Source organism: Calonectris borealis, chromosome 26 (assembly GCF_964195595.1).
Source record: "Calonectris borealis chromosome 26, bCalBor7.hap1.2, whole genome shotgun sequence".
In the NCBI taxonomy this organism is placed as follows: Eukaryota; Metazoa; Chordata; class Aves; order Procellariiformes; family Procellariidae; genus Calonectris; species Calonectris borealis.
The window spans coordinates 2623337-2635399 of record NC_134337.1 but is presented as its reverse complement, the minus strand read 5'-3'; the positions used below and the strand labels follow the sequence as shown (position 1 = coordinate 2635399).

The window sequence follows — 12063 nt, the reverse complement described above, 5'->3', positions numbered from 1 at the left end:
GGGCCGGGCTGGCGCGCCCCCGGCTACCTGTCGCTTCGGCCAATCAGAAAATCGTGCCGCCGCTCTCCCCCTCGCCGCGCCGCCAATCAGAAGGTTGTCGCTAGGTAGATTAGAGCCTGGGGTCGAAAGAGAGAAGGCGGGCTCGCACCCATCGTGCAAGCACAGTCGGCCAATCACGGGAAGAGGAGGGCGGTGACTGACAAAGGAAGGGGCTAACCAGAAGGTGCGGGGCGGGGCGCGCGGCCGGGGAGGCGTGCCGCGGCCCAGAGCGACATCTCCCGCAGCCAACCACGGCGGGGGGGCGCGGCGGGAGGGCGCGGCGCGGGGCGGTGGCCGCCAATGGGAGGCGGGGGGCGGGCGGCGGCGGGCCCGGGCGCGGGGCGGCGGCGGCGGCCGGAGTCGCCATGGGGCCGCGCGGGGCGGCGCGGCTGGCGGTGGCGGTGGCGCTGGCGCTGGGGGCGGTGGGGGCGGCGCTGGGGCTGCGGCCCCGGGCTCGGCCCCGGGCCCCCCGCGGCGGCGGCGGGCTGGCGGCGGCGGCGGCGGGCGGCGAGGCCTGCGGCGGCCTGCGCGGCGTCCCGGCCGCCCTCGGCAACAACACGCACCAGGTGAGCCGGCGGGCGGGGCCGCGGGCCCGGACAGACCGACAGACGGGCGGGCGGACGCCCCCAGAGCCACCGCGGCGGGGCACCGGGGACCCTTCCGCCCCCCTCCCCCCCCCCCCCCCCGGCGGCCGGGACAGGCGGACAGACACCCCTGCCCCGCCCCCGCCGGTGCCTTATGGGCTGGACGGACGGACGGACAGACAGACAGACAGACGGACACCTCCCCGCCCCGTGCCCTGACTGTGCCTGGCGCGGGCAGGTGGTTTCTTCTGGGGGCGGGACGGACGGACAGACATCCCCCCGACATCCCCTGGGATGAACGGACAGACAGACAGACATCCCCCCGACATCCCCTGGGATGAACGGACAGACAGACAGACATCCCCCCGACATCCCCTGGGATGAACGGACAGACAGGCAGACATCCCCCCTACATCCCCTGGGATGAACGGACAGACAGACAGACATCCCCCCTACATCCCCTGGGATGAATGGACAGACAGACAGACATCCCCCCTACATCCCCTGGGTCAGATGGACAGACAGACAGACATTCCCCTCCCCACGTCCCCTGGGGCAGACAGACAGACGGACAGACACCCCCCCCCTACAACCCCTGGGACGGACAGACAGACCCTGCTCCCCCTGCGCCTGCTGGGGCAGGACTGACAGCCATTCCCCTAAGAGACAGACAGACAGACAGACAGACAGAGGCACCTGCTGCAGCGGGACGGGCTCCATCAGCAGCGACAGACAGACAGACAGACAGGCGGGGGGGTGGCAGAGCACCCCCTGCCCCCCCTTAGCCCCCCGGCGGGGAGCAGACACCCCCCCCGCCAAGCCCGCACGGAGGGACAGACGGACTCGGGGAGGGCGGAAGGACAGACGGACGGGCAGGCACCACCGCAGGGGGATCCTGACCTCGACCCCGGCGAGGGTTGAACATTAACCCCGGGGGCGGTGCCGCTCCCCGGGGCAGCCGGGACCCGCGCCGGGACCCGCTGGCTCTCGGCCGCCGGCTGCGCCCGCTCTGCCGGCCCGGCCGGTTGCCGCAGCGGTGGGTTTGCCAGCCCAGTTTGACCAGTCCTTTGACTGGGCCCGTGCCGATTCACGTTTCTTTCCCCTTTTTCCCTCCCCCCCCCCCCCCCCCCCATAACGAGATGCCCCCCGCGGGACGCGGTGACACCGTGGGGTCCCCTCCCTGCCGTGGGCGATGGGGACGGCCACGGCTGTGGCCCCGTTCCCGCCGCGGGGCTTCCCTTCTCCCCTGCCTGCTGCGGGCAGCTCCGTCCCCAGGCACCCCACCAGTGTCCCCAGGCACCCCACCAGTGTCCCCAACCGCCCCCCCCCCCCCAGCTGCCAGCTCCCAGCCACTGCTCCAGTCCAAACCAGTGTCCCCCAGTGCCACCCAGGCGGTCTCTGGCTTGCAGGCACCCTGCCTGCTCCGGAGGGATGGGGGGGGGGGACGTGGGCTGTGGGAGCCTTTTCCAGTGTCTGAGTGGGGTGGGGGGTCCCAGCATGGTGGGGGGGGGTGGTGAGGGACCCTCCCGCACCCGTGTGCCGTGGGGACAGGTTAGCGTCACCTTCCTGGGTGGGTGGCAGGGGAAGGCACCAGGACTCCGGTGTCCCCTGGGAGGGGGTGGCCATGGGATGTCCTGCTGGGGGGGGGGGGGGGTCCGGTGCTCGTCCCCCCCGGGCTGTAGGAGGGTTTTTGCCATCTCGTCCCTCGCAGTGCATCTTCGATGACCTCAGCGGCTCCGTGTCACTCTCCTGGGTGGGCGACAGCACGGGGGTAAGCACCGTGGGGGTGCTGGGGGGGGGGCTTCACCCCAAAAGCGACCGCGGTTCCCACTGGGGGGGGGACGACAGTGGCTCCCGCCTGTGCCCGAGGGGTGTGGGGCTGCTCCCCCCTGAAGCGGGGACTCATCCGGGGCTGGGATGGAGGGAGGGGGGTGCCCGGGGAGGGGACAGCCCTTCCCTCTGGGTGGGGGGGACAGGGGGGAGCCCACGGTTGTGGGGGGGGGACCTTGGAGCTCCAGGTGTGACCCTGCCTGTCCGCCTCTCCCTGCCCAGGTCATCCTTGTCCTGACGACGTTCCAAGTGCCGCTGGTCATCATGAGCTTCGGGCAGTCCAAACTCTACCGCAGGTCAGCCCCCCACCCTCGGGACCCCGCGGGTGGCACACCGGGGACCGGCACGGTGCGGGGGGGGCGGGTGGGCTGAGAGCAGCCCCCCCCCACCCCGAGTCCCCGCCCCGGCTCACGGCCAGGCCGATTCCTCCCTTCCAGCGAGGACTACGGGAAAACCTTCAAGGACATCACCGGCCTCATCAACAACACCTTCATCCGGACCGAGTTCGGCATGGCTATCGGCCCGGAGAACTCGGGAAAGGTAGGAGGGGTGCCGGCGAGCCAGGACCCCCCCCCCTCTGCACCCAGCAGCCCCCCCCATCCCGGGCTCGATGGGTCGCGGTGATTTTACTTCTGGAGCTCCCGGCACGGCTGAGCCCCCTCCTTCCCCGCACCCAGGTCATCCTGACGGGCGACGTCTCCGGCGGCAGCCGCGGCGGTAGAATTTTCCGCTCGTCTGATTTCGCCAAGAATTTCATCCAGACGGATCTGCCCTTCCACCCCCTGGTGCAGATCACCTACCACCCCCAAAACTCGGACTGCCTGCTGGCCCTCAGCACCGAGGTAAGGGCCGGGCAGGATGGGACCCCGTGCTGGGGCTGACGGAGGCTCCTGGTGCTGCTTCCCCAAGGATGAGCCGGATCGTGGCCGCGTATCCTGGCCTCCGTCCCCGTGGCTGGAGGATGCACGTGGATGGGGGGGGGGGGGGACATGGCTGGGGATGGGGGTTTGCAGCCCCAGAGTTGGGGGGAGGCTGTCGGGGGAGGGGGTGGTCGACCATAACCGACCTCTCGGCTCTTGCAGAACGGCCTCTGGGTCTCCAAGGATTTCGGGGAGAGGTGGGAGGAGATCCACAAAGCCGTCTGCCTGGCCAAGTGGTGAGTGGCTGCCCGCTTTGCAGGGGGGGTGGGAAGTGATTTGGGGGGGGGGGGGCTGTGATCACAGCAGGCAGGCAGGGGGACACCCACCCACCCAAACCCCCACCCACCCAAACCCCTCGGAGCGATGCCACGGCAAGGGAGGAATTTGCGAGCGGTGACGTCCTGGGCCACCGTGTCCCCATCTGCTTTTGGGTGTCGTCCCCCCCCCCCCTTCTCTTCCCCAGGGGTGCGAACGACACCATCTTCTTCACCACCTACCTGAACAACTCCTGCAGTAAGTCCTTCTTGATCTCGAGCCGCGGTTTTGGGGTCCCCATTGCTTTGGGGGCTCTGCTGGGGCGGGACTCTCTGCATGGTGGTCCCAGCAGAAAAGCTGGGCTTAGCTGGGAATACCCAGAGCTGGGAGGGGGATATATTGGGACATTGGGGGGGGGGACACACAGCTCCGGTGACGGCTGACGAAGCTGGAGGCAGCTCCGGCCTCGTTAATCCCCCATCCCTTCTTCTTAAGAAGCTGATCTGGGGTTACTGGAGCTAAAGAAAACCTCCGACTTCGGCAAAGCCTTCAAGGTCATCGGCACCAAGATTTATTCCTTCGGCCTGGGAGGACGTTTTCTTTTCGCCTCCGTCATGACAGAGAAGGTCCTTGTCCCTTCCCCGGCGAGCAGGCGGCGGTGGCTCATCCCTACCCGCAGCTCTCCCCGGCGTCCCCTTCCTCCCTTTCCCTGCGAGGAAGATGAAGGCTGACGCCTGCTTCCCTTCCCCAGGGTACCACGAGGCGCATTCACGTCTCCCTCGACCAAGGCGAGACCTGGAACATGGCCCAGCTCCCTTCCGTCGGCCACGAACAATTTTACTCCATCCTGGCCGCTAACGACGACCTGGTGTTCATGCACGTGGACGAACCGGGCGGTGAGTGGGACCGGGCTGCGTGGGACAGGGACAGGGACGCGTCCCGGGGTTGGGGACAACTTGAAAACCTCTCTGCAGCGAGGAAACCACCTCCTCGCCCGGGGTTCTCCCCGCAGCGGGAACTCTCGGAGGAAGGTTGTTGGTTTGTTGTTTTTTTTCTCGTTAAGGTGTCGCTAATTAGCGAGTTGCTTTGCTCCGCTTTGCAGCGCGCGGGGACCGTGACCACGCTGGGGCCGTTTTGCGGACCCTCCTCTTCCCGAGGCACCCCAGGGTGGGGTGGGGGGGGGTTCGCTGGTACCGATGCCAGTCTGTGGTGGCCCGGTGGGAGCAGGTGTCCCCCCGCCCCCCGTCACTTGCTGTCCCCGTGTCCCTTTTGCAGACACGGGTTTTGGCACCATCTACACCTCCGACGACCGCGGCATCGTCTACTCCAAGTCCTTGGAGCGTCACCTCTACACCACCACCGGCGGGGAGACCGACTTCACCAACGTCACCTCCCTGCGGGGCATCTACATCACCAGCGTCCTCTCCGAAGGTGGGGGGCAGCATCTTCGTCCCCCCTCCCCTCCAAACTGGGGTCTCCCCAGGAGCTGGGTGCTGGGAGTTGGGAGGGTGGGGGGGGGCTGGAGGGGAGCGTGACCCCGTGCAGGGGGAGGTGCTGGGCGTCCTCCCGACCCCCTCGGTTCTTCCTCCTCCTCCTCCTCCTCCCGCCAGACAACTCCATCCAGTCCGTGATCACTTTTGACCGCGGCGGGGAGTGGGTGCCGCTGAGGAAACCCAAAAACACCACCTGCGACTCCACGGCCAGGAGCAAGGACGAGGTGGGTCTGGGTGGGGGGGGGTCCCGGTGCTGTTCCCCTGGGTATCCTGGCTCTGCCCAGGGGATGCTCGGGGGCGAGCAAATCCATCCTGCAGCTCCCACCGGAGATGCCGTGGGGCCGTGGGTCGCGCCGTGGGGGTGTGGTCGCGCCGTGGGGGTGTGGGTCACCCTGTGGGGCTGTGGGTGGCGCCGCAGGGGTGTGGGTCGCACTGTGAGGGTGTGGGTCACACCATGGGGCCGTGGGTCACCCTGTGAGGGTGTGGGTCACGCCGTGGGGCCGTGGGTCGCGCCGTGGGGCCGTGGGTCACCCTGTGAGGGTGTGGGTGGCGCCGTGGGGCCGTGGGTCGCGCCGTGGGGGTGTGGTCGCGCCGTGGGGCCGTGGGTCACCCTGTGAGGGTGTGGGTCACGCCGTGGGGCCGTGGGTGGTGCCGTGGGGGTGTGGGTCACCCTGTGAGGGTGTGGGTGGCGCTGTGGGGCCATGGATGGGGCCGTGGGTCGCGCCCTGGGGCTGTGGGTCGCGCCGTGGGGGTGTGGGTCACCCTGTGAGGGTGTGGGTGGCGCTGTGGGGCCATGGATGGGGCTGTGGGTCGCGCCGTGGGTCACACCGTGAGGATGTGGGTCGCGCCGTGGGGGTGTGGGTCACCCTGTGGGGCCGTGGGTGGCACCGTGGGGCCGTGGGTGGCACCGTGGGGCCGTGGGTCACGCCGTGGGGCCGTGGGTCACCCTGTGAGGGTGTGGGTCGCGCCGTGGGGCCGTGGGTCGCGCCGTGGGGCCGTGGGTGGCGCCGCGGGGGTGTGGGTCGCACTGTGAGGGTGTGGGTGGCGCCGTGGGGGGGTGGGTGGCGCCGTGGGGGGGTGGGTCACACTGTGGGGCTGCATGGCAAGCCGTGAGCAGGCTGGGGGGGGGGGGCGGTCCTGGGGGTGCTCCCCAGCACCCACGGGGAGTTAACGGGTGCACCCGGTCCCCGCGGGCTCCTGGACGGGCTCTCCTCTTGCGCTTGCAGTGCAGCCTCCACATCCACGCCTCCTACAGCATCTCCCAGAAGCTGAACGTCCCCATGGCTCCCCTCTCCGAGCCCAACGCCGTCGGCATCGTCATCGCCCACGGTACCGGGATGGGTGACGGGGACAGAGAAGCCCGTAGTTACATCCGTGTCCCCCCCTTCCCCCCCAAACCTCACGTTGTCCCCCTCTCCCAGGGAGCGTGGGGGGGGCCATCTCGGTGATGAGCCCCGACGTTTACATCTCGGACGACGGGGGCTACACCTGGGCGCGGATGCTGGCGGGGCCACACCATTACGCCATCCTGGACTCGGGCGGGCTCATCGTCGCCATCGAACACAGCAGCCAGCCCGTCAACGTCATCGAGTACGTACGGGCTCCCCTCGTCGCGATGGGGGGGGGGGTGCAGTGGTTTGGGAGGGGGGACCCCCAAGCAAAGTGCGGGGGGGGACAGCTGGGGCCGGGGACCGCCGGGGCTGGGGACAACCAGGGTTGGGGACAGCCGGGACTGGGGACAACCAGGGTTGGGGACAGTCGGGGCTGGGGACAAGCAGGGCTGGGGACAAGCAGGGCTGGGGACAGCTGGGACTGGGGACAACCAGGGCTGGGCTGGGGACAGCCGGGGCTGGGGACAACCAGGGCTGGGCTGGGGACAACCAGGGCTGGGGACAACCAGGGCTGGGCTGGGGACAGCTGGAGCTGGGGACAACCAGGGCTGGGGACAGCCAGGGCTGGGGACTGCCAGGGCTGGGGACAACCAGGGCTGGGCTGGGGACCGCCAGGGCTGGGGACAGCCAGGGCTGGGGACAAGTGGGGCTGGGGACAACCAGGGCTGGGCTGGGGACAGCCAGGGTTGGGGACAGCCGGGACTGGGCTGGGGACAACCAGGGCTGGGCTGGGGACAACCAGGGCTGGGCTGGGCTGGGGACAGCCAAGTCTGGGCTGGGGACAGCTGGGGCTGGGGACAACCAGGGCTGGGCTGGGGACAAGTGGGGCTGGGGCCAACCAGGTGCCCCTCGGAGCACCCGGGCGCTGATGGACCCCTCGCATGCCAGGTTCTCGACGGACGAGGGGCAGTGCTGGTACCAGTACGCGTTCTCCCAGGAGCCCATCTTCTTCACCGGGCTGGCGTCCGAGCCGGGCGCTCGCTCCATGAACGTCAGCGTCTGGGGCTTCCGGGGGAATTTCCTCTCCCGCAAGTGGGTCTCCTACACCATCGACTTCGGCGAGCTGCTCAGCAGGGCCTGTGAGCCGCGGGGACCGCGGGGCTGGGGACCGCGGGGCTGGGGACCGCCGGGACAGGGCTGGGGACAACTGGGGCTGGGGACAACCAGGGCTGGACTGGGGACCACGGGGCTGGGGACCGCCGGGACACGGCTGGGGACAACTGGGGCTGGGCTGGGGACCGCGGGGCTGGGGACCGCCGGGACACGGCTGGGGACAACTGGGGCTGGGCTGGGGACCGCGGGGGCTGGGGACCGCTGGGGACAACCAGGGCTGGGGACAACCAGGGCTGGACTGGGGACCGCGGGGGCTGGGGACCGCGGGGGCTGGGGACCGCCGGCACAGGGCTGGGGACAACTGGGGCTGGGCTGGGGACCGTGGGGGCTGGGGACAACTGGGGCTGGGCTGGGAGCCGCCGGGGCTGGGGACCGCCGGGGCTGGGGACAACCAGGGCTGGGGACAACTGGGGCTGGGCTGGGGACAGCCGGGGCTGGGGACAGCCGGGGCTGGACTGGGGACAGCCAGGGCTGATCTGGGGACAGCCGGGACTGGGGACAACCAGGGCTGGGGACAACCAGGGCTGGACTGGGGACCGCAGGGGCTGGGGACCATGGGGGCTGGGGACAACCAGGGCTGGGCTGGGGACCGCCGGGGCTGGGGACCGCCGGGGCTGGGGACAACCAGGGCTGGGGACAACTGGGGCTGGGCTGGGGACAGCCGGGGCTGGACTGGGGACAGCCAGGGCTGATCTGGGGACAACTGGGGCTGGGGACAGCCAAGTCTGGGCTGGGGACAAGTGGGGCTGGGGACAGCCGGGGCTGGACTGGGGACAACCAGGGCTGGGGACAGCCGGGACTGGGGACAGCTGGGGCTGGACTGGGGACAGCCGGGACTGGGGACAACCAGGGCTGGACTGGGGACAGCCGGGGCTGGGGACAGCCGGGGCTGGGGACAGCCGGGACTGGGGACAGCTGGGGCTGGACTGGGGACAACTGGGGCTGGGGACAGCCAGGGCTGGGCTGGAGACAAGTGGGGCTGGGGACAACCAGGGCTGGACTGGGGACAACTGGGGCTGAGGACAGCCAAGTCTGGGCTGGGGACAACCGGGGCTGGGGACAGCCAGGGCTGGGCTGGGTACAGCCGGGGCTGGGGACGCTCTTGCCGCCCGACCTCGGTGCGGGTGACTCCCAGGGTCTCTCCCAGGGCAGCGTGGCCCTTGGTCCCCACCGTGGGGACACTGTGACGGGCTGAGCGGTGGGGGTTTCCCGTGGCTCGTCCCAGGCTGCTTCCCCCCGGAGCAGCGTCCTGCCGAGTGCCACCACGGTGCCGTCCCCGGGGACCCCCTCCTCGGCCCTGCCACTGAGCCCCCCCCTCCCTCGCAGGCGAGGACAAGGACTACACCATCTGGCTGGCGCACTCCAGCGATCCCAGTGACCCCAGTGACGGTTGCATACTGGGCTACAAGGAACAATACCGACGTCTCCGCAAATCCTCTGTCTGCCAAAACGGCCGGGACTACACGGTGACCAAGCAGCCGTCCGTCTGTCCCTGCACGCTGGAGGATTTCCTCTGGTAGCCTCCATCTCCACGTCTTCCCACCTTCTGTCCCCGTTTCGGGGACCAGTTGTCACCCTCCTTTAGCCCGGTTGGGGTCCCCGAGCAAGGTCTCATTTGCTTTTCCCCTTCTTCCCGTAGCGATTTTGGCTACTACCGCCCGGAGAACCAGTCTGTCTGCGTGGAACAGCCGGAGCTGAAGGGACACGACCTGGAATTCTGCCTCTACGGCAGACGGGAGCTGCTGAAGACCAGCGGGTAAAGCTTGACCGACGTCGATGCTGGAGCCAGGGGAAGAACAGGGTGGAACCCCCCAAATCCCTGGGGAATCCTTGCTCCATCATCTTGGATGGGGGTTTGACGATCCCCTGGGAAGCGGCTGTGGGGTCACCAAGCGTCACCTCTTCATCTCCAGGTATCGGAAAATTCCCGGGGACAAATGTTCGGGAGGGGAAAGCCCGAGCCGGGAAGAGACGGACATGAAGAAAAAATGCACCAGCAACTTCCTCAACCCCAGCCAGCTGGTAGGTGACGGTGACGCCGGCCGCCCGCGGTGACGGCTCCGGGCGTGGGGCCATCTCCTGCCTGTACCCGTGGAGCCAAGAGATTTCTGATGGGCAGGACTCTCCTGCCTAAATCTGCCCGGGGGCCTCTTGTGCCCCCCCCCAAATCCTGGCTGGGTGTTGCGGGAACGTCGTAGCTTTTTATCCCTTGGGATAAACCCGGGGTGCTTTTTTGGGGGGGGGGGGGGGGGGATGTTGGTACCCCCCAGGCTCTGGACTCTTCCTCCTCTCCCCGCAGGCAGCGTCCACCAGCTCCACCCCCATCATCCTGGCCGTGGTGGCCGTGCTCCTCGTCACCGCCGTGGCCGGAGTCCTCCTCGTCAAGAAATACGTCTGCGGGGGCAGGTGAGGAGCTGAGGCGTGGCTGGATGCTCCCCCCCCCCCCCAAGGACAGGGATGACACTGCCCATCCCCAGAGCTCGGGGCGAACCACGCTCCCCGGGCTGACTTTGCGCTGGAGAGGCTGCGGAGCGTCCACGCGCTGCCTTCACCCAGCTCCGCTTTTTGGGGGGGGGGAGGGGGGCTCGCTGGGCGTGTGGGCAACACAGTCACGTCCCCCTCCCCCCCCCCCTCACCCCCCCCCCAGGTTCCTGGTCCATCGCTACTCCGTCCTGCGGCAGCACGCCGAGGCCAACGGCGTGGAGGGGGTAGACGCGCTGGACCCTGCCACCCCGGCCACCAAGGGCGGCTACCACGATGACTCCGACGAGGTGAGCGCCCCGGCATCCCCCCCCCCCTGCTACGGGGACACCCCCCCCCCCACCCCACCACTGGGTCTTATTGGGTGGCACCCGTGCCGGGGACACGGGTGGGTGACGGTCTCAATCTCGCCCCCAGGACCTCCTGGAATAGCGACAGAGCGGTGCCGACGCCGGGGACGCCGCCACGCCGCCCGCACGCTCCGCCGCGCAAGGCAGGGCCCCCCCCGCACCCGCTCCGGTGGGGCGGGGGGGGGGATGACGACGACGATGGGGTTTAACTGAACTCCACTTTAATATTTCCTTCCAGTGCGGGGGGGCGGGGGGGGCTTTTATGGTCTTTTATTTTTCCCTTTTCTGGGCTGTTTTATTTTAAGGACGACTGAGTAGGACCTGCCGGCCCCTGGGGGGAGCAGCCCCCGACCCCCCCCCCCTTTAACAGCCGCATCGTCCCCGGGGTGCTGGGAACGAACCCCGAGGTGTCACCGCTGCCGGGGGGGGGGGGGGGGGGGACGGGACTTGGGGGGCCCCGCTGCCTGTTTCTTCTCCAAAGCAATACGAGCCGGGCTGCCTGCGCTGCTGCCAGGGCCCCCCCCCCGCGCCCCCCAGCTTGGGGTGGGGGGTCCCCATGGGGTAACGGCCCAGCTCTTGCCCCCCCCCGGTCCCCCCACCCCACCCCGGGCTGGCCTTGGCCGAGGGAAACGCAGCAATAATGAATTAAAGCTTGAAGCTCTTCACGGGGGGGCGGGGGGGGGGGGCTCAGCCCTGGGCACCCCCCCAGCCGGCAGCGGTGCAGGCAGGGCGCAGGCAGGACGGGAGGGGCTGAGAGTAGCCCCCCCCCCCCCCCCCCGAAAGCGGCGGGTCGCTCCTTGGCGCCGTGGGCTGGCAGCCCCCCCCCCAGCCCCCCCCAGCTTGCACCCTGCCAGGTCTCGGTCCCAGCACTGGTACAGTCTCCTTACACTGGAAATCCCCTTTGGGGGGGGGGGCTGCACCCCACAACAGCCCCCCCCCCCCCCCCCCCCCCTCAGCTGGGATGCGGGGGCTTTGCCTGACCCCCCACCCCGGCCGGGTCGTGGGGTGCCGCGGGATGGGGGTGCTGCAGATTGGGGGGTGCATTGGGACGGAGGTGCAGCAGGATGGGGAGGTCCAGACCCCCCCCCCCCGCCAAGCCCCTCGCGACCCACCACGGCTATCGCGATACGGCCGTGCTGTCATGACACCTGGCTTCCGCTCTCGCCTCAGTGACTGTGCAAAGCCTGCTGCCCCCCCCCCCAACCCCCAGCGCAGCCCCCCAAGTGCCAGCGGAATGGGGGGGGGCCGCGGCCCCAGCACCTCCTGCATGTGCTTCAGCGGGGGACGGGGACGGAGCGTAACCCCCTAATTAAAAGCCATAGCCCTGCACCCCCCCCCCCCGGCCCCGATCCCCCCCCCCTCCGGCCTGGCTGGGGGGGATGGGGGGGGGGGGGGCCACCCAGACCAGTGCAGAGTCCTGTAAATAAACCTGGATGTGTTATAACTTTGTACTGGTATTTTTCTGTATATTTGCAATATTTGGGTTATTAGAAATAAAACCAAAACGGACCCTGTGTGCCCTGATCTGTGTCGGGGGCGGGGGGGATGGGGATGGGGGGGTCACCCCTTGCAGGGGCGATGCCGGAGGGGACCCGGGGGATGCTCGG

The 12063-nt window shown here is 69.5% G+C and overlaps 1 protein-coding gene across 2 annotated transcripts; it reads left to right on the top strand.

Moving 5' to 3' along the window:
* Positions 1 to 510: 510 nt before the first annotated feature.
* Positions 511 to 11966, top strand: SORT1 (sortilin 1). 2 transcript variants are annotated; one of them, XM_075174473.1, is made up of 20 exons: positions 511 to 605; positions 2335 to 2394; positions 2676 to 2749; positions 2891 to 2993; positions 3131 to 3295; positions 3536 to 3609; positions 3837 to 3886; positions 4124 to 4254; positions 4380 to 4524; positions 4904 to 5059; positions 5239 to 5345; positions 6348 to 6450; positions 6543 to 6711; positions 7401 to 7591; positions 8952 to 9141; positions 9265 to 9381; positions 9539 to 9647; positions 9925 to 10031; positions 10273 to 10396; positions 10524 to 11966. In XM_075174473.1, exons 3-20 carry the CDS (start codon positions 2718 to 2720, stop codon positions 10536 to 10538), a joined length of 2088 nt encoding a protein of 695 aa, XP_075030574.1. In that variant the 5' UTR covers positions 511 to 605; positions 2335 to 2394; positions 2676 to 2717; the 3' UTR covers positions 10539 to 11966. The 2 variants fall into 2 exon arrangements, with proteins under 2 accessions (XP_075030574.1, XP_075030575.1); XM_075174474.1 differs by having other exon boundaries at positions 539 to 605; positions 4127 to 4254.
* The last annotated feature ends 97 nt before the right edge of the window (positions 11967 to 12063 follow it).

What these genes read in the sequence shown, in the direction of transcription:
- SORT1 (XM_075174473.1), top strand. Translation starts at nt 2,718, where the DNA reads ATGAGCTTCGGGCAGTCCAAACTCTACCGCAG. An exon ending in GCCCGGAGAACTCGGGAAAG is followed by an intron (nt 2,994 to 3,130) that starts GTAGGAGGGGTG and finishes CCCCGCACCCAG; the next exon opens with GTCATCCTGACGGGCGACGT. An exon ending in CACCAGCGTCCTCTCCGAAG is followed by an intron (nt 5,060 to 5,238) that starts GTGGGGGGCAGC and finishes TCCTCCCGCCAG; the next exon opens with ACAACTCCATCCAGTCCGTG.